The sequence below is a fragment of the Molothrus aeneus genome, chromosome 3, assembly GCF_037042795.1.
Source record: "Molothrus aeneus isolate 106 chromosome 3, BPBGC_Maene_1.0, whole genome shotgun sequence".
In the NCBI taxonomy this organism is placed as follows: domain Eukaryota; kingdom Metazoa; phylum Chordata; class Aves; order Passeriformes; family Icteridae; genus Molothrus; species Molothrus aeneus.
The window spans coordinates 106253956-106279120 of record NC_089648.1 but is presented as its reverse complement, the minus strand read 5'-3'; the positions used below and the strand labels follow the sequence as shown (position 1 = coordinate 106279120).

Genomic DNA, 25165 nt, shown 5'->3' with positions numbered 1-25165 from the left:
ATTTGATAAAATTATTTCTGGGGTCCAAGGAAAATTTGTTTGTTACACAATGAACATAAAGACAAAAATTCCAGAATTTCTCACTAGTGAAGTGAGTAATGATATTCCCACATTTAATAACATAAAATCACATTGAATTATTTACCGTGTAAATTAAATGAGGATTATTTTTTGACTTAGAAAACTAAACTGCTTACATGTTTTAAGTAATTATTAAAAGGAGGTGTAGTTATATATTTCTAACAATTATTATTTGACTGGCTAACCATTATTCTTCAAAAAAATATATCAAAACATAAGAACTTGAAAGAATTAGTCTGATAAACAGGAAATGGCAGATTTTTCATTTACTTACTAGAAAGAAGTGATTTATAAAATCTAAGGAGAAAGAAGGTAAACACAATGAAACCTTTAAAAAGGTAAATTAATAGGCTTACATCTGAGCTACATACAACTTCTAATCCTATTGCAACCACTGATGGCTCCTTCTCATTGATGGAAGAAGTAACACTGCACAATTCTGTAGTACAACTCATCTGAGGCAGACACACACTGACACGCACTCACCATTGTTTTGTTTTACATTATTAGTTTAGCATAACAAAAAGGCAAAGATACTAAACACTAGCAAATCAGAAATTGAATTTAAAACACTGAAGTATTTCAGCTTGTTATACTGGTGAGAATATATTCATTTATCATTAAAAGAAATCAAAGCACTTTGGTTAAACTTTGATGCAAACACTGTTGCAACATTAATTGAGCAGTCTGTAGTTATCTGTTGTTTGCAGAGCTGTCTAAAGTAAATTAAATGTTTAGCATTTAAACTACCCAACAGCTAAAAGGGTAAACCTCCAAGTGACTTCTAGAATAGAGGCAGCCATTCAACAAAAGACCAGTACAATTTAAATCATTTTTTTTACTTTCAGCTATTCATTGTAAAAGCTCTAGTGCTGGGAGACTCAACATCATAAGATTATAAATTAATGGAGATCAAAGAAAAGAAATTGTTTCACTCAGTCCCATATTTCATAGTGAACTTTCACAACTCTTTTCTCCTTAACCATTTCACTGTTACTGAGCAAACCCAGCTCCCTCTTCCCAATCAATAATGCCATGCTTGGCTCGCTATTCCTCCAGCCTGGCCACAGCACCTCTGCTCTCTTGTGCAGTGTTCCACCTCCTCCCTGAACTCTCTTCATCCTCATCCTACAGTGCAAACAAAAACGAGTCCAAATCCCCAAACTAGTGAGAGGAGTATGCAGGCTAATTTCTACAAATCCTATTATCTACCCATTCATTATTTGAAAGAGATGGAAATAATTTACTCTGCAGTACCAGCCTGTGAACCCACATGTGAGTTCTCCTATATTGTCTTTTCTCATTTGCTGCATGAAATACAAATTATTGTATCCTTCTTCCTTAGCCTACTGAATTCAATGCTTGAACTCACCGCTAAATCCAGCTATATCATGAACACAAAAAATACTGATTTTGGGGCTCACACTAAGATCTCTTCATGCACTACAAACATTAATTACTTTGCAATGTCTCTACAAAATTGTGTGGTTTACTTGGTCTCAGAGAAATGCACAGGATTCTGGAGCACAAGAAAAAAAAGCCCAAATTATTTTCCAGAGAAGAATTATTCTAAGTGCCCAATTTGAAATGCCAGTGCCCTTGGAGCACTCACTGTTTTATAGCACCTGATGCATTTAAGGCAAAGCTCAAACTGAGCACCTGTGAGGGCTGCATTCTGCAAGACAAACTCCAGATTGTCAGATGTGTTACGTTTGTCACCTGGTAAGCAAGGAACACACAATAAGTAGAATATTGCAAAAAGTCCCATTTCAGGTCAACCCTCCCAGATCCACTGGAATCACCAATAGCTGCTGCAAGGCTGCAGAGCAGGAGCTCACATACCACCTGTGCTTCAGCTCTTGACTTGCAGCAATTTTTCAAAATGCAGGAAAATTCAGTTGAATCCCTGACTGTGTATGCAGGGAGATTCAGGTTTTTCTGTAGTCCCTGAAGAGCAGCAGAACTACCAGCACTGAGGCAACCATTTGGAGCCTGGAAAAGATCTGGGCTTCTCACATTGACACTCTTTTCAGTGTCTGTTCTTCCTTCCCTAAGTCCTTTCTCATCCACCTCCTTCTTCATCTTCCCTGTGTTTGTTTTCCTATTCCTGCTTCTTCCTAATCTTCACCCTACCTTTTATCTTGAAATATCTTCCCATTACCCTGCCTGAGGCATTGTGGATACCACAGGAGCGTTTCCATTCGAGCTCCACTGTCTCTTCACTGAGCAGCTTGTCATAACCAGAAGAAGCAACTGCAAAGTCCCACTCAGTCCTGCTACTTCTGGATGGAGGATGCAACATTGCTGTGCAGGGGTGGCTTCAACTGGTATGTTTTTCCTGAAATAAGAGTCCCTTTCCTGGTGTAAATATGCCCTTACAGACTCATGACTTCTTTCAGGACACAGCCTGTGTGTCACTACCTGCCTGACAAATGCACAGGTGCACTTTTGGGGGTGGGGGATGCACACTGGGAAGAGCAGCATCGTGCCTGCACCACCACTATGGAGATGACTACCTCTGTGACACATTCCTCTTATATAATGAGCTGCTGAGCTTCTTGGCAAAATAAGATATCGAAGTAAATTCACATTTTAAATTATTCATATTTAAGTAGGTTTGATCTTTAAGTGTCAAGGACAGAAACATGAAGCCACAGCTAATAAAAGAAACAGCTGTAGTGATTTGGAATTACATTACCACACAGTCTTTATTAATTTGAAGTTAAAGGGCTCCAGAACTTTTATGCCTTCTAAAGAGCATCAGATTCATCCACAGTGGTAAATCAGAGGCAATGTTTCAGGGAATTAGCAAATATGCTATAATTCATTTTTCTCCAGCTTTTAAGTTTTTGGTATCTTTTTCAACAATTATTTCCATCATCTGGAATCACCATTATAATGGGTCCTCAGTGTTGTGTATTTATTGTGTTTTATGTTTTATTATTATGTTTTGAGTATGTTTGCTAGGTGATGCTGCAGTGCAACATATGTTCAAAAAATAAAAAGCAAGGAAATGCAATAGGTTTCCTAAAATAGAAGATTTGGGGTTTAATTGTTTAATCATGCTGAATATTTCTGTCATAAAGTACAGCACAGGCAGTCTGAACCTTTTGAAAAGGCAGCTTATCCTGTGAGCAGGTCTGTTCCCAGTCCATTGACAGCTACAGCATCAAACTTGAGTGTGATTCAATCAGCAGAGATGGAACTGATCTAATATCAAGTTTGAAGTAACTCTGCTGTCCTAAATTAGCTCTCCTAGTCCATTTAACTTCAATTCAAATGTCCTCCATGGCATGCCACCATGTGTCATTCAGCTCTTTCATGAGCTCAAAGCAGCACAGTCTGTAGTCAGGATCAGTATCAACTTAAAACAGAATTTTCACAATCTGGACAATATCTTCAAATAATTCTCTGTTCCCGGCTATTTTCAAAGCACAAGAGTAAGTATTTACTGATTTGGTCCCTGAAAATGTATGCACTTTTTTGTTTATTTTTGACTACTTGAAAATAGTATATATAGTATATATAGTAAGAAATTAAACACTGAGAAACAAATTTGAATTGAAGAAGAAGATGCCAGTTATATCAGGAAGATTGTTTTAGAAACAGAATGATTTTTTTGCAAATTATTTATTGAGATACTTTTAACATATACTCTACTGGATTTATGCATAATGTCTGTTAAATTGAGCAAAGTTCTCAATTCTTTTTGCTTCTAAACTCCTTCTGGTATATGTAATCATTAGTACAGGTAAGAATGCAGTGGGATCATTAGGTGTATCAGTGCAGGCAAGGGCCTGAATATACACTGAGAGTTTACTGTGAGAGAGAGCTCACCCCTTGATTAAAGAGAGTGGAACAGTCAGAAAACACGAGGCCTAGAGAAGACACCCGATTAAAGAAAAATATTCAGCGTTCCAAAAACAGTGTATGTACTTAAGAAACCCATCTGCTGTGCAGGGACAGCTTTACTCTCCAAGAGGCTGCACAGAAATGACACCTTCCTACTCACTTCATCTGTTCCTGGTATGTTTTCAGAATTGAATCTACTTACTTTAGCATCAAATTTGGATTTCTTATTATAAACACTGTGAAAAATTTGGGGCCTCTCTCTTCTTAACTGTACACGCATACAAACAGATACCAAAAAACTTTTTCCAGGCTCTACTCTGTTCTAAGCTTGCAGTGATGAAAATCACACTTGGATGTTGCTTAGTGGTATCATGGCTACCAGGTTCCAGGCTCTTCCCTTGGCACAGATATTTGCATTTACTTGAAGCACATGAAAAGCCCCACCAGAAGACACATGATGGAAAGGCAGCACATATTTTTGCATCTTTTGATGATTTGTAGGCCTAAGCGCAAAACCCAATTCCTGCCTGCACCCAAGTGAGCAGGCTGAAACACTGCGTGGTCATGCAAGTTCACCAGCAATGGAGGATCTGAAAAGAGATCTTGCTTTAAGTGGCCTTGGGATGAATTTGGTAATTAAATTGTCTGAAACCAGAAAATGGCCTTTCAAATGAATGAGGAATTGCTTGTATAATCACCCAGCACATTACAGTGTGCCAGGGTACCCCAAAATATCTAACCAACCTTGGATTAAATTAAGCTTTGTAGCCTGCATCTAACTATGGGCACTTGGCTTTGCAAATCTAACCACAATTTAAAATTTTGAATGGGATTTCTTCCATGTCTTCTGAAAAACAAAACCTTATATTCAAATCTTATACATGCTATTATTCACAACTGTAATAATTTCTACATTTTGCTCCAACATGCAAGCACTGATCTTTCAGCTCTGCATCCTGGCTCCTGACTGCTTGAGCTACAGAATTATGGAAGAGAAATCCAGTATCTTTTGAGAAAGGCAGCTCCCAGTGCTGTATGTTGGACCTGGGGGTAGAAGCTAGCCTAGCTGTGGCTTGCTGTCTTCCAAGAGGTGAGATTTTCCTGCTTCTGCTCTCACTCTGGAACACCTTCCCATAGCACTACACCAGGCATTTCAGGAAGACTGGTTTAGTTACATCCTGTGCCAGAGGAGAAATCATGACACATAGTGCGTGGTCCATAGGTATTGGGAGCTATACACACCAGGCAGTGGCAGTTGTTTTCTCTTTTCTCCCTTAAGCCACTTTCTTTTCATTTTTTTCATGCCAAAAATACTTGTTCTTGAAGATCTGCTTCTGTTCTTAGGCTGGACAGACCAAGTCCTGGAAGCACACTGTGTGTTTGTTATGCAGGAGGGCTGTGACTGCTGAGCTCCCTTTAAACACAGATGGATGATGTGGATTTTAACAAGGGCTGTCTAATGAATATATGCAGTAACACTGTTCAGAGGCTTCTGACTTAAGACTTGGATGGGTCTGCACAAAGACCAGCAAAGATTAACCTCCTGCCCTAGAGATCCATCTCCAAGCCAGCTTTCAAGCCTCCAATCCACAGCACCAAGTGGTAGCTATTTTTAAAATTTACCTACTTTTTAACCCTACCAACAAGACCCTCTGGTATTCTGGTTTTATCTCACTCCTAGAAAACCCAAAATGTTGCTAAAACTTCCAAACTGTTGCCAGCCTGAGGAAAAAAACCAAGGATGAAAAGCTTTGTCCCTAATGTTTATAGCCCTGTGAAGATAAAACCTTCTTAAAGTACCTGGAGTACTGCAAAGCTCTCAAGGTGGTTTTTTTGTTTTTTGTTTTCTTTTCCTTTTTTTTTTTTAATTCAGCATTCTGCAGTTCCTGTTACAAGCATTTCATGCCAGTTTATTGGCTTATTATGGCACAGTCATCAAATATCAATCCTAAAATTATGTAAGGAAGCATAACTCAAAGAGTGGTTTATCCCCATTCTAGCCCATTGTCTAGACATACAAATTGTTAACTCTATAAAACTCTGCACAAGTAATACAAAGCTTTCCTTGAGGATCCAAAAGAAAGTTGCATCCAGAAAATTCAGGGACTTAACACTTCATCTAATTGTCTTTTGCAGATTAGTTGTCGATACTGAAGGAATGCTTAAACCACTATTGCCAGAGATAGAATGCTATACCTGCCTGCTTTTTACAGTCTCTCCTTAAATATGTGCCTGTGTTGGAAAGATGATAGTAGGCCAGAAGGACCTCATTTCATAGGGCAATTTTCACATAAGAGAACAAAATGATGGCTGTCTTTCCAGTCTAAGTTTAAAAGGTTGTCTCAGACAACACTGGAAAGAGCAACTAAACACCCAACAAAATAAATCATTATGATGCAGGGGAAGAACAAACAGTCAAGAAAATGCCCTATGCTTGATAAATGGAAAAAGCAAGAATGAAAATTGGATGAAGAGATTCTTGCCATCTAATACCAGGTGCAAGGGAGCCATAGAGGAGGTGTTCATGTTCTAATTGCTGAAACACCACCCTCAAGTAAGGTCCTTATGCAAGGTTGTATTTCTAAGAAACTGATGCAAACCATTCAATATTTGCATTACTTGTGTGTCAGTTTCCTCTTTGGAAAATGGCAGAACTGTGAGTGCAATCTAATTGAAGAGGAGTAGGAAATTTCACCATTTGACAGAACATGTTGACACCATTTTGTGCCAAAGGTGACAACTCCCTGAACTTGTCCATTTCCCTGGCTGGATGACTCAGTTTGCCCATTCCCCACTTCACCCCAGTGCTGTTCAGGACCTGCCCAAGTGGATGTATCCCCTTTGCTGGAGCTGTGTGTGGTGACAGCCAGCCTGGCCTTGCTTACTCTCAGGAGAAGGGACTGACAGGCTTTCCCCACCCATCTGCTGAGCACAGGTTTTATGTGCTTCTCCCACACTGGCACTGGCTCAGGGCTCTCCTGCCCAGCCCATACCACTCCCATTATTCACATCTCCTTCACAAAAACCTGCTCAGCTCAAGCTGTAAGAGGCTTGTCTATGAAAGTCAGATTATACACTTGAGTGTGATTCAATCAGTAGAGATGGAATTGATATCATATCAAGTTTGAAGTAACTTTGCTGTCCTAAACTAGCTCTCCTAGTCCATTTAACTTCAATTCAAATGTCCTCCATGGCATGCCACCATGTGTCATCCCCTCCTGCATCACACCAGCTTAGAGACTGTTTGTGCAGATCACGAGCTTTTAAAGAAGACCTTTAAGATTTTCTTAATATAGTCTGACTTCAGATCATCCGCAAAATGTCTTCAGATATTAAAACCATTTTCTGTCTGACTCAGACACAAACTAGTTTTAAGTGACAGTTCACCCAGGGAGAATTATATTATTTAATTACAACCCCTCCTTCCCTAAGTGGCTGTATTTCCACCCTGTGGGTGGTTTAGAACTATGTTCTTCTTCATTTGAAAATTATGGGTTTGGTCACATTCAAGAGTTACTGGTGAACACCCTTTATAACATCTTAACACAAAACCTCTTCTTTTCTAATTGTTCCTCCTTCATATTTATCTATATTGGAATAAAAGTTTTCAAAGTGCTGTATCCATGCTGCAGCACTCATTACTGTTTAGTCAGCTGAGCTGCAAATACATGGCTGTTTCACCAGTCATATCCCAGGGTTTAATTCAGCATCACCATTTATCCAGTGGCAATGGTTCTTTGAGCTCCATCATTTGAAGCAGCTCCCAAATCCCTTCCTCACAGCTCACCTGCAGGGCTGTATTATAAACCAAGCCAGTGGAATGTTTCATGTCAATGTCCAATCTCACAATGTAGTACTTATTTATTACATGTTTAAATCTAAACTACTTACTGACACAGGTCACCTGTACTAGAAGTTTCCCTGCCACAAGTGTGATGTTAGCAGAAGGTATGAGAGGACTGAAATGACATAAATTAGAATCAGGAGATGGAGTTATACTCTTAAATATTTCTTCCTTGTTCCCTTCTTCTTGATTTATTTTATTGCTTCCATTTTGGTGTAAAGATTTCAAAACCAAAAAATGAAGGAAAAAAAAGAAAGCTGTCAACCTCCCCATCTCCCCCAAAACACTCCGCATGAAGCAAGTGCCAAGCTAAGCAAATACAGCATAACAGACACTCTGCTAAAAAGTATCCAAGTTTGAGCTCCTAATAGGAATATTTACAGATACTGGGTAATACCTCTAGGTCCCAAAGACAACTCTAGCTTCTAGTCCTGTGAGCATCATGCACCTTTATTAATATTGTCCCAAAGGTCTCTGGGTCAAATTATTTAAATGTACACTGCACTAAAGAATATTCTCCCATCTACATTATATAAATAATTACAACTCATAAAAGAGTCCTTTACCAGGTTTCACTTTAGGTGACATAGAAACACTGGGAGTGCTTGTTAAAAAAAGAAAAAAAAAGAAGAAAGTAGCATAATTTTTCCTTTTTCCCTTTTTTCTCTCCACTTCACTCTGGTGGCTTAGGTTCTGATTTCATTTTGATTTCATTTGTTCTACTCTAAACCATAGATGTGCCTACCAATTACTAAGTACTTGATTAAGTGTGATTTCAGAGTGCTTTATCTTTTCTGCATCAGATCCCCATGGTCATTCCTAGAGAGCATGGCACACTTTTGTGGATGGAACGTGTTAGGAGCTCCTACAAAGCGACCTGCAGCTGGTTACAGTGCAACTCCTCACAAATATTATCACAGCAAGGTCCCCACAGCAACAACACTGCAAATTACAGGGACCCTCAGTCTACCATGGAAGCCTCACAAAATCCACCAACGTTGGTAACCTCACTGTCAGGACTTTTTTTCCTCCCTGTCTGTACATATTGCTGCTTTTCTGTTTTTTCTGCCCCCACCTTTGCTATCTCTAAGTCCTCTCAGTAATTAGAGTAACAGAATCTATTCAAATGGGATGCAGACAAAAAGATGCACTGAGGCTGGGCCCTCACACTCTTACACTGGTAAAATACAAAGAGATGAACACAAGAAGCTGGAATTAGCTCTCATAAATGGAGGCAGTTCTCAGTACAAGAGCAATCTTCAAGAAACTTTTCACTAGACGTGTTGGAGGTGCACCTTTTTAATTGTCTAGGCATTCAAAACTAATTTTCCTTCAAGCAAAGACACTGCTTTTCACTGAGTGATAATGTCAATGCTACTTCAAACATTTCAAATTTCAGCCTTTTTGGGTGTCTTATGACTTAAGTGTAAGAATTCTGAGACAGAAGTGGGTAGATGGTTTTGCCCACATTTTCACATTCAAATTAATTCAAATTAATTTTAAATTCTCCCTTTTTTAAAAGGCAAGTGAACATTAGAGAGTACACTGTCTCATAGATCAGCCCCCCACACTGTTTTCCAGGGTATATCTGTTCAACTTTTTCTATGCTTCAGCTATGAAAAAACATGATTGAAAGCAGAATTCATCTCATTTCATTTTAGAGGTTTGTAAGAGAAGCATTTACAGGATTGGAGCTAGGATCCCTTTGTAATCCCTGAAGAGGAACAGCAGTAAGGGAAGTTTCAACCCCAACATTTTATGTGCTTCCCTAGGATGAGAGGAATTCCATTTGGAAAGTATTGCTTCCCCCTGCATCTACTACACTGTATACTACAGATTGTTCAAATCCCTGCCTCTTTCAAAATGTACCCTTCCCTGACTGCCTAAACCCAGCCCATTTAAATGTCAAGGTTTTTGAAGCAAGGACTGTCTTCCTTCATATACGTGTGCAACAAATAGGTAAACAGGATCACCCCAGCATGACTGTGGCCTTTATTTGCTGCCAAAGTATGAAACATCAAGAACAGTGGTAATGCTAATACCCTAAACAGATTAGCAATTAGAATTCATGGAAAAAAACCAACGAATTAAATAAGAATAATACTGAAAGCCTATGGTGAAATAACAAAAAAACCCAACAAAACAAAACAAAAAACAAACAAACAAACAAACAAACAAAAAACACAAAAACCCCCCACCAAACCACAAAAAACCAGCCATTGCATGCAACATGACTCTATAAGGCCAGATATGGAGAGCAATCAAAAAGAAAGCTTTGTCCAGCTTACAAAGTCTCTCCTTGTTGTGGTTATGGACTCTGATCTGTTACAGCAGCAATAAATTTCATGTATGGCTTTTAGCTTTTACAAAGAAGGTGAAATGTTGTCTCCACTCCTTAACTAAAAAAAAAAAAATTATAAAATGGGGTGGGTGGGACAAAAAAAAAAAGGGCCTTTTAACAGAGGCGAGGACAAATGGAATTCATCTGTAGCTAGTAAAGGCTCCTGATCCCAAATTTCTCAAACCTGGGCTACATTGCCTTTCAAGGTCACCCCATCTTTCCTAAGCTACTCCTTGCTTCAGGATGTGCAAAGGAAGAGAGCAGTCACCCCTCAGTGATGGGATACATCAAATACTGCAGGCAGAACCTGGTTGTTTAGATGTTCTTACTAGGATCCTCACTAAGTATGTATTCCCTTGGCCTCAGTCATTACAGGTCAGGGCTGGGGAACAACATGAGGAAAAAAGGGTGAATTCACCTAAATAAATAAATAAATAAGCTTTTGAGCAGGAAGGCTGTCCTTGGTGAACTGGGCACAGGTGGCTTTGTAGTGGAGAGGATTCAGAATTTCTTGAAGCCATCAGAAGTGGAAAATAAAGGGTAACAGTGCAGTGCAAGTCAGACTGCTGCACATGTGTGGAGACAAGTGCAGCAATCAAAATTAACCTGAAATTTGTAAAGCATTATTGCAACAGCCCCTCAGACCACCAGGAATTACAACCTTTGAAACACCTTATACTCTGTTCACTAAGTAAAAACATAATTAACCAAATTATACACACCTCAACCCTTACTTCAGCACCTACGTTTTTTTTCTATATAAAACTACTGATGCAGTTTAATGATAGTATTGATAGTTTAATGATAGTATTGATAGTCTCTTTAGCATGCACAGCTCTCACCTACACATGACATTATTTCACCTGTGTTCAGACTGACCTCTCTCCAGTCTAATAGCAATATCTTCAAAATAATATATTCCTCTGCAGGATCCCTCTAATTTAATAGAACCTTCTCCAGTAAAACTCATCAGTGGGTGATTGATGTAGGTGTATAGATACAGCTTTAAAAAAATTACTAAGCTACGTGTAAAAGCCAAATGTACATAGAAGGGTTTCCTTTCACAAACAAATAAATGCTGAAAACACAATTTCAAGAAAAATTTGCAAAGGAAAAAAAGGGGGAATAGCAAAGTAAAGTAATTACCTATCTCCCTTTGGTTTTCTTTTTTGTACTGTCTTCCCTTTGGGTCGTCTTTCACTTCCTAAACAGGGGCTCCCACCAGGGCCTGTTACCCGTATTGATTCAAGGCCTTTGGAAGATTTCTTAAAAGTAAATTCCACAGGTTCTCCTTCTTTTAGGCTTCTAAATCCTTCCATGTAAAGCTTGCTCTGTAAATAGGAAAAACACTATTGGTTACCATTGCCTTAAAAACAATATTTACATTTATAATCAACAGGACAAATTACCCCATGTACCATCCTACAACACATACACGTAGAGTAACAGTTTCCTCTGCATGAGCTGTAGCAGATGATATTCCAAATTATAGTCCTGGATACACTGATAACCCCCTTCAACACTAAACAAGTAAAAATAACCTATTTTCAGTATCAGCAAAACTGAAATAACATTTTCCTTTTCTGTGATGAATGCTATAGATGAAGCCGAAAAAATGCTGTATTCTTAAAACCCTTAAAAACTCTTAACTGGTCTCAGGAAGTGAAATGGTCTGGAAAGAGAGCAAGTGTTCACTTCAGAGCCAATTAATTTATGATCAAATTTTTAATAATTTGCATTCTTTATATCTGAGACATGGGTCTGCTGCTCTGAAAATGAATCAAAGACACAGCAAGCATGAGAGGCACTAGGAAGGCACTCTGAACAGTGTGCTGACATGAGCAATTCAAATATCCCAAGTGAGCTGCTGAATTTCTGTTGACTACACCAAAAATCTTATCTACCTAGCATGATTTATGTATGGGTTTATATTTTCATTCACAGAAAAGAAAATTTTTATCATCAGGGCAAGTGAAAGAAATACTGATAAATATTTTAATAATACACTGCAGTAGAAAAATCTTGGATATGCTGAAGTCAACAGGAGCTTGCCACTGATTCTGATACAATGAAAATTTTCATTATGATTCCAAACAAATTATGTACAATAGTAAGTAAGCATTCCAGGACAAATCTGATTAATCAAATTCCTAAACAAAATGATAATTGAGTTAAATGACAGGGAGGCTTTTAGGGGTGGTGTGATAAAGTGGTTGCAGTACACTTTTATTTTAGAAATTACACAGTACAAGAATGAAACCAGTTGGACTCACAGAGAATATTACAAAATGCCTCAATTTACACACATTTAGAGGCCTTTCAGGAGAGCTATAACACATATTTTATTGCTTTGCTCATGAATTCCTCAAAGGAAAGAGAAAAAAATGTATCCTGACTGATTCTTAATCCATTCTCTGACATTCACTTGGCTGAATGACGGAGTCAAGAAGGAGATCTCCACTGCAGGTGCCACCCCAAATCAGTCACATGTCAAAAAAAGCCAAGTGACACACAGCTTGCATCTGTTACTTGACAAGTGCAACTAGGAACATGTAGAAATGAGATGGCAATCCCTGGCATGGGCTCCCTGTAGCCACTGATGGGGGCTCTGCAGCACCAAGACAGAGCACAAGAACTGGCACCGACTCAGTTCCGGTTCCACACAAAGAGGGAGCTGGTCACTTGACAAGGATGCACAGAGAACAGGACCAAGAGCAAGAGCAGCTCCCCCTGAGCTGCTGCAGAGCAAACTAGCTTCAGACACAAGGAGAAATTGCTCACTGTAAAAAGAATTAAACAGAGAAGCCCAAAGTAATAGCTCCCTTCGCTGGAAATGGTTAAGAGTCGTCTTACCAGGGCACCCAATCCAAAGCCCTGCTTTCAGCAAGATGTTCAACCAGATGAAATCAAGAGGAGCCTTCCAACCCAGGCTTTCTTTTCATTCTGATTTATTAACCCAGTGCTGGTGAGACTGCAGAACAGGATTACAGTTCCTGGCTCTGCAGCAGAGCTACCTTGGGTCACCTGAGTCACTTAACTTCCCCTTCTGAAGAGGGGTGCCACTGGAAAGTCTATTTTTCACAGCACTAAAAGACTAAATTATAAATTATAAAATACTCTGGAATATTTATTTTAATGAAATCATGTGAAAGCACATATGCCTCAGCTTCCTGAAACCCCAAGTTCTCAGTGCACCCAGCACAAGACACTACTGCTGCTGGTCTGACTGAGTGGCTCAGGTGCTTATAATTTTTCCAATAGCCAAAAGTAACCAAGAACACAGCTTCAATCATTAGGAAAAAGGATTGTTTTGTTTATCCAGTTGTGCAGTTCTAGTAGGCTTGGCTCTCAAACACAAATGTCACAGTGTGAAACACAAGACAAATTGCTGATTTTATAGGCTGGAGGTTGAGCACTATTTAAAAGGTGGGGGGAATAGCATGGAAGGGCTGTGGGACACATGAAAGAAGAAATATATAATATCTGTTCCCTGAATCATTACCTTGGCTTTTTTTGAAATGTTAAAATTTAAGGCATGAAAAAATAAATATGCAAATGTTCTTACTAATGCAACTGGAGGACAGTAATTGTACACAAACCAATGAAACAAACCACCCAGGGGTGGTTTGTTTCAAGCATTATTTCAAGCAAGCTCTCCACTTTGAAATGCCTGTATAGCAATAAGGGGATCTTTGCCACAATGAAGAAACACCCAAGTTCAGAATGTGCCAAAACAAGACACCACCACTCCTCGACTGAAACAACAGACAGCCCTGAACTGTCTGTGGTGTGAGTTCATCTCTAGGTCTGTCCACAACTCCTCAGTCTTCAGTGGCCACCAGGGACATCTTGGTGAAAGGAAAGAACTGAACAACGTGTATTCTGTCCTAAAATAAGCACACAGTTGAATGTTCCAAAACCAGACAATCAGTACAACACAGATGGGTGATAATCACAAGGGACCCTCAGAGGCATAAGCCCTTATTGTCCTGCAACACTCAACACAGCATGGATGCTTCTCTACTTGTTTAATTACAGCTTAATGAAGATACAGTTAATTCTCAGTAAGAGTTATGCATTTTTTTCCTGAATTCCACCATTATTAAAAAATGCCAAAAGGTTAACACCTGATACATATAACATTATCTTCTACTTTACCTCAAAATAAATACTTGCTCCAAATGCAACTTAAAGCAGGGCATTATTAGTATTCTAGAATGTTTTTATTTTTCTCATTTCACTTTTAACAACAGACCTTGATTTCTAAACAAAGCACTCTATTTACAAGAGATTTTTAAACATTTAAAGCCTAAGTAAAGCAACAATCATGGTTTCATGAATCACATGTCATGCAGGTGTACATTTTTTGCATGTGTTTTTTTCGAGCACTTTTAACAACAAAAAATGTTGAAAAAGCCCCACTTCAAATGACTTGCACAGTTCTCTCCTTGAATAGATCTCAACAGCTTTTCAATGTTAGAGATGGATTTGGTGCTGTCTGACTTACTGAGCAAATGTATAGCTCATGGTGAGATTCTCTGAGGGTGCAGTAACAAACAATTCAAAGCCATTGTGAAAAAATGGCATTCGGAAACCAGCAAAACAAATCTAAAACCTGAATCCCTCTTAACTTGTCTAAAGAGTTGGACAAAAATTGTCTGTAAAGTTGATAATTTAATGTTGAGAGACCTAGCTCTGTATTTTCCCCACATTACTTAAACAAATAAAACTGACACAATTAAAAGCAGCCAGAGTTTCAAGTCAGTGAACCATTTCTAGAGCCCTGAATGGGATGTATGGGCACACCGCCAACAAACAAAGAGAAAAACTTAAAAGCAACATGCTTTTCCTCGTTTCTCTCTTTCAGCTGTCAGAGACTTGACTGTTATTTTTACCAGCAGTCAATACAGGGTTTTAGACCGGAGCTTTTTTTTTCTCTTTTTAAATTTGACAGGACCATTTATGGTGATTTGTTGGGGTTTGTTTTTTTTTTTTTTAATAGATATCCTAATGTAAAATCTCACACCTCTCTGTTACAAGCAATGGCTTGGTCCAAAATGCTGGCAATTTTGTAGTAGTATTGGTAACAACAAATATAAATAGAAAACCCCTTGATCACAAGTTCATGAAAGCATTTCCCACTACAAAACAAAAATTAAAACTTAACAAGTATAAACTGTATTAGTAAAATGGTCCCCAAAGAAATGCACCAATTCCTGGGCAGTGTCAGGGAGTGCTTACAGCTTTCACCAGGCTCTACAAAAGAACGGAAGTTTGGAATTAAGGATCATTACAGGGGCCCTGATTGCCCCAGATATGTGTGCATTACTTTTAATAAGTGTGGGGAGTAAGTGCCTCATCACAACTTTGCCATTTCTAGTCAGGGCTGTGAACAACAGCTTTTGCAGACATTAAATCCTTTAGAGGGACGAGGGGGAAAAGTTATTTGGTGGCATTCTGCTTACCTCGTTTATTTTCTGTATCTCTCATTTCTGACCCTTTTTATCTAGCGATTGATTGATTGCTTAGTACAATGACCAGATGCCACCAGTATGCTGAGTTTCCCTAGGTAAGAAAACTGTTTTTCCTCCAAAGTTATCTACAATTAAATCCAGACATGAAGGAAAGCATATTCTAAAGCCCAACTACAATAAAGATTGTAAGAAAATCTCTCCAAAACAACCTCGTACAGTTCCATCAAGAGCCATCAACCTTTGAGTAAAGCAAGGGCACACAGTGAGAGGACCCAGAAATAAAACAATTTACACTGGATGCATACTTGTGCCCTTCCTTGCATTAGACCAAAACCCATGCAGAATAGTATCAGGTCCATGACACAAGTCCTGCTACGGGGACTTCTGCTGTTGACCAAAAGTTCATTCTAGGAGGTTTGTGAAAACCATGTATTTTTGCAGGCAGAATGCTAAAGCCAACAAAAAACTCACTACCCTGAACAGCCCCTCCAAGGGCAACGTGCAGCTCTGCTGCACTAACAGAGGATTTGAAGACGGGGAACTTGCAAAACACCTCAACACTGCTCCTGCTGACCCTCAAGGGCTTGTTCCTGCTCCTAGAGGCTTATCTTGCACCAAATCTGGCACTTCTTTTGGTCCTCCCCATAAACCAATTTAACTCGCTAATCTGACAGGAAACAAACTCAGTTTAAAAAGAAGGGGGGAGGATAAGAGGAAGAGGAAACAGAGATAGATTTTTGTTTTTCCAGTGAGCTAAATCTATTCACAGAGAAGTTCAACAAGCTCTGGGGCATACACAGTGGAAACAGCAACTTTTTGAGATGAAAACGTGCTCCTTAATATTTTATGTAAAAAAGCAAACTCTACAGCATCACACGGGGTTTTTTTAAAGCTTAACATAACACAAGGTAACTTTCAAAAAGCTACAAAACACTATTTCTCAAAGATTTGCACTTTAGCTCTAAGACAAGGAAGAGCCATGTACACTACACGTATAAAATATTTATGAGAAAGGGTGAGCTACCACAACTTTACAGTAGGGAAAGAGCTGGTATGTAGGCAGTAACCACATGCAGCTGGTACACTGCAATTTCACACCTTTATTTACTTGGAATTTGTTTCTGTCTTGAATTTCCACCATGACCGTAGTCATGCTCATAACCTTGTTTCCATTCATCATCCTGTCGCTGTCCCCACACTGTTATTTTTCTTACTGAGAAGTGTGCAAAGGTATTTATTTAACAAAATTTATTTTGAACAAAAGGCTCTGTCTAATTCAAAACCACCTTCCCTATACAACAGAAGGATTTCTTCTTTCTCAGTTTATGTATCTAAGAAACTTCTCCTGCTGCTTTAACTTTTAAGAAGTTTAAATTAATTCTAATTCAGCTTAATACTTACAGTTCTTGTTTCATCACAAATTTCAAGAAGTGATTTCTTTTGATATATTCATTTTTTGCATTACCTTTTCTCAACCCAATGTCCCTCCCAAGAAAACGGTCTCTGCTAGAATGATTATGTAATTTGCCACAATTCTCCTTTCCCTTTACTTTTGATTCAAGTTGAGCCTTTTCTCTATTTAAGTGTCCAGTACTTCAGCTCACCTATATTTACTAAACAGTTCTCTTAAATTTAACACATATATCTTAAAAAAAATTACAACTTTCTGTCATCTCATTTAATTTACACCAAGTAAACACAGTTCATATTATACCTTCATTTTTTAAACAAGCATGTGTTCTGTAGGGTCAGCAATTTCTTTCAAGCCCAAAATAACACAACTTCTGTTCTGAATTACTCTTTTGATAAGAAGGCTATTGATGGTTGTGTATAGAAAGAAACATTATTATATCATAGTATTAGAGATGTTGTCTGTATATAAATCCAAGCTAGAGATGTACAACAAGTCTCTCATAATTCCTTCACAAAGTGATTTTGGCCAAATAGATTCTACTGTGTCCATGCTACTCTTTGTTTCCAAGGTGCCAACTTCACTGACGACACCATACCAATTTTCTGCATAATTTTAAGTATTTGTGTTCAGGCCATGAATGCAATTTGGCCGTGTTCTCTCTGTCTCTGTATCTGGTTACACATCCAGCAGTGGCTGCCCTGATTTTGTATACTAATAAGAAGAGCCTGGATATCAAACATCTCTTTTGCTTTTCCTCCTCAACCTAACCCTCTTTTCCTGCTATAGTAAGTGTATTTTTTGTTAGTGTGTAGCACCTACACAACTAGTGTTCTGCTAGTAATTTTCACCCTTTTCTCCTTTTCACAGACCATTTATGTTACTGCGTATGCAATTCTCATTTACCCAATTTTCATTGTTCTGTGCTTTAATACCAGGCATGAAAATCAAACCAGTCTCTTCTCTCATTTCTTTAAGTATTTTCTCATCAGTCACACTAGGCACAAGAGAGAATTGACTCACTTCAGTCAGTTTCAAAAAGGAAGTTCCTCTTTTCCCACCAAAGCCTCACATTGACTCAGGAAGAAAACCGTTTAGCTCTCCTTGGCAGTGCCAGATTTCTGCTTTGTTTCTGCTCCCTGAATCAGTTCTATGCAGTCAAAAAACCCACCAGCACACCTCAAAAGAAGCCTTGTGAATGTGCAGCCATGGCAGGTAAGGCTGTCCTGTGCAGCACCTTGCCAACACATCACTTCAGTGATCTCCTGAAACCACATTATTCATCTCAGATAGTTTAATCTCATACTGTTAATCCCAGACCCTCAGAAGTTCCCCCACTGAGAAGCATCTTCTCCTCTTGATGGTCTCCCAATGGTCAAATACCTCCAAGCTCCCTCCACACAAGCGTTCCCTTGCTACCAGCTGACTGTACTGCTTCTGGGAGCCCCAGAAACACCCCAGGATGGGGGCCCTTTCCTTCCTTCACTCACCACTGAGCTATTCCAGCCTCAGGCAAGTGCAGCCACCCCATGCAACTGAAACCACCTCTTTCTCTGTCCTAGATACTCATCTGCTGTAATGCAGTTTTGCAGAAACCCGAAGGCTCTTTTCTACAAAGATTAGGAACAAACAAACATGACCTCTTATGCAATCGATAAACAGGGCAGATTATCCTCTTTCTATTTTCATTAGGAGGAGGCTCTATCTTCCCCACCCCCCAATTTTTATTCTTCCAGGATATGAAGCCCTGATGTCCAGCTGACCAGACTCTCCAAGGCATCCTGATATTCAATCCATTTTAGTGATGCTTCCAAGTGGAAAACTTCCCAAGAGGGAAGAACACCATCATCAGACTCTTTGGTGCACCTCTTCCCCCGACAATGTGCAATAAACTGAAAAATTAATGAGCTGCATACTTTTGTAGTGTCCACCTAGGCATAGTATTTTTCAAACCTCCTCTCTGTTAAAAATCACAAACTTCCAAGGCAGAGGTCAAAACAAGCCACTCCTGCAGCTCATCTATTACATGAAGAAAGGAGGTATCATACAGAATCCCAGACCTCTTCTCTTTCTCTTCTGGGAGGAAGAAAAAAAAAGGAAAGAACAACAAACAGAGTGGGCCACCAGAAAATCCATAAACACCACCAAGTCCACTCCTCTAATTTTTTCCAGAATGGATACAAATAGAGCAAAACCTGCAAGATGGATTTGGGTAAGATGCCTCCTGTCAGGTATGTCTCCTGTAAGTTTAATAGTGAGGACAGAACGCAGCATGGCTATGCTTGACTTATTTTAAAAACCATACTGAATATACTGAAACACAGTTCTCTTCTAGCAGATCTAAAAGTTAGCCAACTTCAGGGTACATCATTCCACAGAGGTGGAAATCAAAAGCACAGGAAGGCGCAATGTACGAGTCACAGTCTGCTGCATTTTTCAAGTACTGAAAATGTACTCTGGTAGAAAGCAGAGTCAATGGTAGAGTTATGTCACCTAAACCACAGTTTCCTGCAGATATACTACACCTTTCTGGTGTCATTAACCATGTTTCCAGAAACAACTGCAGCACCTCTATTTTCCATGCCTGCCCTATGATGTCTGTGACCTTAATTTCTGTGCTCCTCTATACACCCCCATGCACAAGAATGACAACCCCTGTGTCAAGAGATGTTTAAGCTATATAAAGGTTTCTTATCCACCTCCCTCACAACCTCCCACCATCCCAAGACACTGCATATAATTAAAAATAAATTAGGCTCACATTGTGATCTGCTAATTCAGATGTAGCAGGATGTCTCTCTGCACATGCACCTTTCCCTTCCTCTGCATAAAAGTGGCCTGAGAGTGATGTTTTCTTACTATAGACCCTTAATATCCATCTCTGAGGAAGCTGTTCTTAACTTTTAAATTGTATACCAGCTGCAGAATGGCACCAGGAAAATTCTGAGAAAGCAGCTCATCCACCTTTTTGTAACCCCTCACATGAGAAAATTAAGTGGTTCACACTTCACTGGTAAACAGAAGAATGGCTAACACTGTGGGCAGCTACAGAAGCCACAGGCTGGCAGTAAAAACCCCCTGCACTTCAAACAAATGAATCAGCAAATCAGCATACATATGGAGTCCTGAGCCTCCTATTCTCATGGCAAAACCTCCATCTCCCCTTATTCTCATGGCAAAACATATCCCAGTTATCCTGACCTGCCTCCTTCTTCCTGAAGCATTGTATAACAGGTAGCCACCAAGAATTCTGCAGCCCAGAAGGGAAACAGAAGATTAAAGCAAGGGTAGCAGGGTTATGTTTGTAGACACAGGCTAATAACCAGGACAAAAAGAATCTTACTTGTGAGGAGTAAATTGAGGTAGGACTCTGGGGTGGTAAGGATGGAGGTAAGAGAGTGGATGGTTGTTGGATCCTGATGGAATGTAGCAACTGGACTTTCTCAACAGGCCAGGGACAGGGTGGTGGAAGGGCTGGGTAATGCCAGAAAAATGGGGCTGGTACCTTACAGAGAATGGGCAAGGGCAATGGTCTGGCTGAGCCTGAAGCCAAAACCAAGCTGTGAAAAAGAAGTGGTGGATAGTTACAGCATCTCCAGGTTCTCAAAGCCTCAGACAAGCCAACTGCACCCTCTTCCCACTCAAGTACTGGGAGCAGAATGAAGGTTTACAGGCCTGTCCTGACTTGGGTCATGCTGGCAGTCCACCCCTACCCCACCTCCTTTTTTCTCTTCCTCCCCAGCTACCTATGGGCTGGAGTCTGAAAAGCTGTCCTCATATCACTTCCACCCTCTCCAGGCGCTGAGAACAGGAGCCTGCCAGCCCAGCACAGCACTGTGACTGCTACTTCACCTCAGAAACCCGAGATCATGCTGCAGAGAATGTTTTCTGAAAACTGCCATCAGCTGCTTTAGTGCAAAGCTCCTCCATGCTTCAATGGCCTCTTCTAATTCTTGAGAGAAAAGAGAAAAGCACTGTCTGCTTGAGAGCTCCTTTGAGCCAGGGAGTGAGGAGTAAGTGAACATGCTTGGTATTTTACCCAACTGAGAGTAACCATGCCCTAAGCAATTCCAAGGTAAAAATCCATTTTCTTGTAAACAGACACCTCTCTTGAACTATTCACCAGCTTTTGGGCAAACATAGTTTTCACTTTACTGGTACAGGTGTCCTTGCTTCCCACCAAGGACTCACGTTGCACTGTGCAAGGTCCTACACAAATGACAAAAGAAGCCATCCACAGGCAATACATCAATGCTGCTAAACCATTTGGAGGTCAGAACCTGTATTTACCATCTATTTTCTAATTCCATTTACTTAATATGCCAATATAAAAGCAAAACAAAAATAAAATACTGGTTAGAATATTTGTTTACTAAAATCAAAGTCACCATACACGCAAGAATAAAACAAGATTATCTGACAAAATTGGTGTGGTTCAAATGTTGCCTATAAAACAAGCAATAAATAGGCTGAAATTTTTATTGGGGATGATTACTTCTTTTCACAACATTATCTGTACTGTACAACATTATCTGTACCTTTTCCCTTTACAATAAAAGAAAAATTAACAGCAACATCTATACTATATTAACAACTCCTAACTTACAATTCAAGGTCCTTAGTACTTCTATGATTCCTTAATTATTGCTTCCTTAGCTATTCTTGTACAGCAGTTATACACATTTACTCAACTTTTAAATTTTTTTGTTAGAACGAGATAATCTAGCATGACATCAGTTCTACCAACTTATAGGCAGCTATATTTTCATTTGATACAATTTTATCAGAATTACAAGTATGTATTAGGTATTCAGATATTTGAACAAAAGAACCCATTTGGTTTGGAAGAAGAATGAGCAGAAGGTTATTTTATACTTCAAACATTAATCACTTTTTCTTTTTGAGGGAAAGGAATGGCAGATGATCTAAATACACGATAATCAAGGTATCAGATAGCAGTGAAACTAGTAATAAAAGTCTCACTGGATGTAACAGGAAATGAGTGGCTGACTTCAAATTAAACTATTTTTTAGAAATACACAGCAGTGGAGGAGATAGAATTGAGGGTCCAAAAAGTAACTTGAACTCAGCAGCACTTTTACCTTAGTACTTGGGTGAATACCTAATTTTTAACTTTACTGTGAACTAGTTCCCTAAACAGCTGCATTTTAAAAACGGATAGAAATTGTTGGTTTGGAGACATTTCTGTTATCAAATCTATATTCTGTGACAAAATACAAAACCTGTCTCAATTAAACACCTCTGAATTTACAGTGATAAAAATGAGAAAAGGCAAAACCCTTCTCAAGTAAATGGAAGGCAGATTAAAGTTATTTTTATGGAAGAGGGCTAAGGATTTTAATTATAAATAATAAACTGTTTGAGGATAGCATAGGTATTGGAGAGGTGCTAAGAAATGCTTGAAAAACTTAACTTTTAAAATACTGTTTTATTACTATGATTATGTTTATTTAGGTAGGAAGTAATTGTGAAATTGGAATCTCATGCAGGCAACTGCATCAATCAAATAACAATAATGTTGGCTTCAGCTCAGATTGCAGAGAATACAACACTACTTAAACATTATTTGAGACTCCATTACTGAATCTGTCATTTTTATGTCCTAATTTTAGCATGCTCTGGCAAAGAATGTAAATGTTTTCCGAGGTCTCCTGAAAGAGGGTCAGAGCAGCTGCAGCAGGAAGACACAAAGGGTTCCTTAAGGACAAGTCCTTCCTCTTGCATGTGCTGACACAGCTCCCATCAGCACTGGTGGAGGAGAGCAGAGCCAGAAGTGTCACCCTGCTGATTCTGAACGTGTTTGCTTTGTGGGCTGATTACACCTCACACATGCCAGACACATCTCACATGAAACCCAGGCAATGACGAGTTCTGACACAGTTGTAAGGCAAACAATCCATAGGAGAAATCCTTCCAAACACACATTTATGGTTCATGTGCCTCACCTAGAAACAGCCTTCCAAAATCTGTCCTTCTTTCATTACTAGAAGCCTGATGTTTCACAGGGCACTGCTGGCATGCATGGCACACTCAGGTTTCCCCTGCCTGTCAGGGGCACAGATCCTGCCTGACAAAGGGAGCCCATACAATGGTTGAGTATATTCTCTTCCAGATACCCTTTCCAGCCCAAGGGATCACAAGACCAGGCTTTGCAGTATTTCCTTAATTTCCAAGAAATTTATGTCTATTGTACCCATCTTTAGTAAGAGTCAATCAGTCATAATTATATTCTTCCTCCCAGTTCTGACTGAAGACTTTTCTTCCTTATAACATTACACTTCATATTGGAGAAAAAAGACCCAGAACTATATAAAATTGTATTTTTTTTCACTACAACATATTTATGTTTCCATTCAGTCTTTTTGCTGCATTGGTGTCATGGTCTGTTCTCACAGACAACCATAACATCAGTGAAAGCTTCCACCCCTCCCCTTCCCTACCCACACCAACAGCTCAGTACCCCCAAAAACCTGAAATCCATAATAAACAAAATGCAGCCTAAAATCTCTACCATCTGTATTACTCCTTTACAGGTCCAATAAAAGTGGCCTGCTCCCCATGCTGTTTGCTTTTAATACCAGAAGTAAACAAATCCCAGGCTTCATTTTTATTGGACTGTTTGAAGGGAAAAGCTCCATAGACTAAAATCAGAGCTATAATCATATAGTAACTATAATTCAAGAAACCCAGCTGAGTTGTGGGAAACAAATTCTGAGCATTTTTTTCCCCTAGACTCCTTTCAGTGACATACAAGATTTATTTTCTGGCTACTATGTAAGATGCAGCCATTTGTAGCTGAAAGCACAACACATTATGGAATGGAAGGAGGCAGGTAACAGGTGATCATAAAAATCAAGTGACTACAAATTAAAGTGAGAGAAGTAAAAAAGGGTTAGACTTGTTAGGTGTGTGACTTCAGCTTCAGCATCATCTATGTGCTCCTTCTTGACTGTGTGAACCCAGTACTCCCTTATCACAGTTCACAATTCACAGTTCACATGTGAAAACACACATGTCATTTAAAGGCAACACCATAACCTAGTTCATCAGATTGATCAATCAAACAGCAACCAAATTAAACACCAGGCCACACAAAGTATCCATTGCAAAGTATAAAAAAGGAGCTAGGAAGCTCCTGCTGGCAGAAAATGTGACTTGTCAGTAACTTCTGCAGATGTCTCTTGTACATACTACACTATGGCAGAACAGCTATGTTGCAGTATTTACCCACAAAGGCTTTTTTAATTCCAGGCAGTTTAAATCCAGGCAATACCTGCACCAGATGCATGTGCCCAGCAGTTCTTGCAGAAACAGCTCTCATTGGGAGAAGAAGAGAGCAGGATCAGGAAGAAAGCTACAGGCAAAGGAAGATTTCTGACCAAGTGCTCAAGCACTCATTAAATAAACTCCAGTGATTATCAGTAGATTCACCTGAGCATGGGCCAACATCCATTTGTGCAGTCTTTGACTCAGTTATAGCTGTAAACAGCTGTGAAGGTGCAGGGAAGTAAATCAGGAACAGTCACCTATGTGTGGGAATGACTCAGGCTTTGGTAACAGATGGTAGGTGAAACTGTAATGTGAAATAGCTGTGCTCTATTTCCACCAGGTGTGGACAGCTGGTAAAACACAGTTTTAAATCCAAGTCAGATTTTGCACACTCAGCCAAAAGCCATCTCCACCTTCAGGTGGGGACTCAAAGCTGCTACAGGTAAGAAGGGGATGATCAGGATCCAACAGGTGTTGGTTCATCCAGGCTCCATCCAGGCAAAAGGAGGGAGGAAATACAGATTCTGACTGCAATTCCCACTCCTGCTGTGCATGAGGAGGCCTGAGAGCCATGGGGAGAGCACAGGGATAAGTTAGTGAGCAGACCTGCCTGCCTTGGCCAGATGGGAGCATGAACAACAGAGGGTCTCATTTGCTCTCACAGAAAACATAAAGGACAAAAGGCATAAACAGATGAGCAAATAAGAATTTTTCACTAACCAAAACCAATAAAGGTATCAATGTGATGCTATCATCTCCTCTGGAAAAATGTTTCAGCAATTTTGGATAAGACAATAAGTAGGTTTAATTAGATAGGCACAGTCTAAGAAAATATTCTGTGGTAGAGCTCTTGCAAAAAATAATGATGGATT

General features: G+C 39.4%; 1 protein-coding gene across 1 annotated transcript in view; it reads right to left on the bottom strand.

Moving 5' to 3' along the window:
- LIN28B (lin-28 homolog B) overlaps positions 1 to 25165 on the bottom strand; it is a 93394-nt gene that overhangs the window by 32255 nt on the left and 35974 nt on the right. The window contains exon 3 of the mRNA XM_066547540.1: positions 11265 to 11449. Within this exon, the coding sequence (XP_066403637.1) occupies positions 11265 to 11449 (185 nt within the window). The remainder of the gene's footprint in view (positions 1 to 11264; positions 11450 to 25165) is intronic.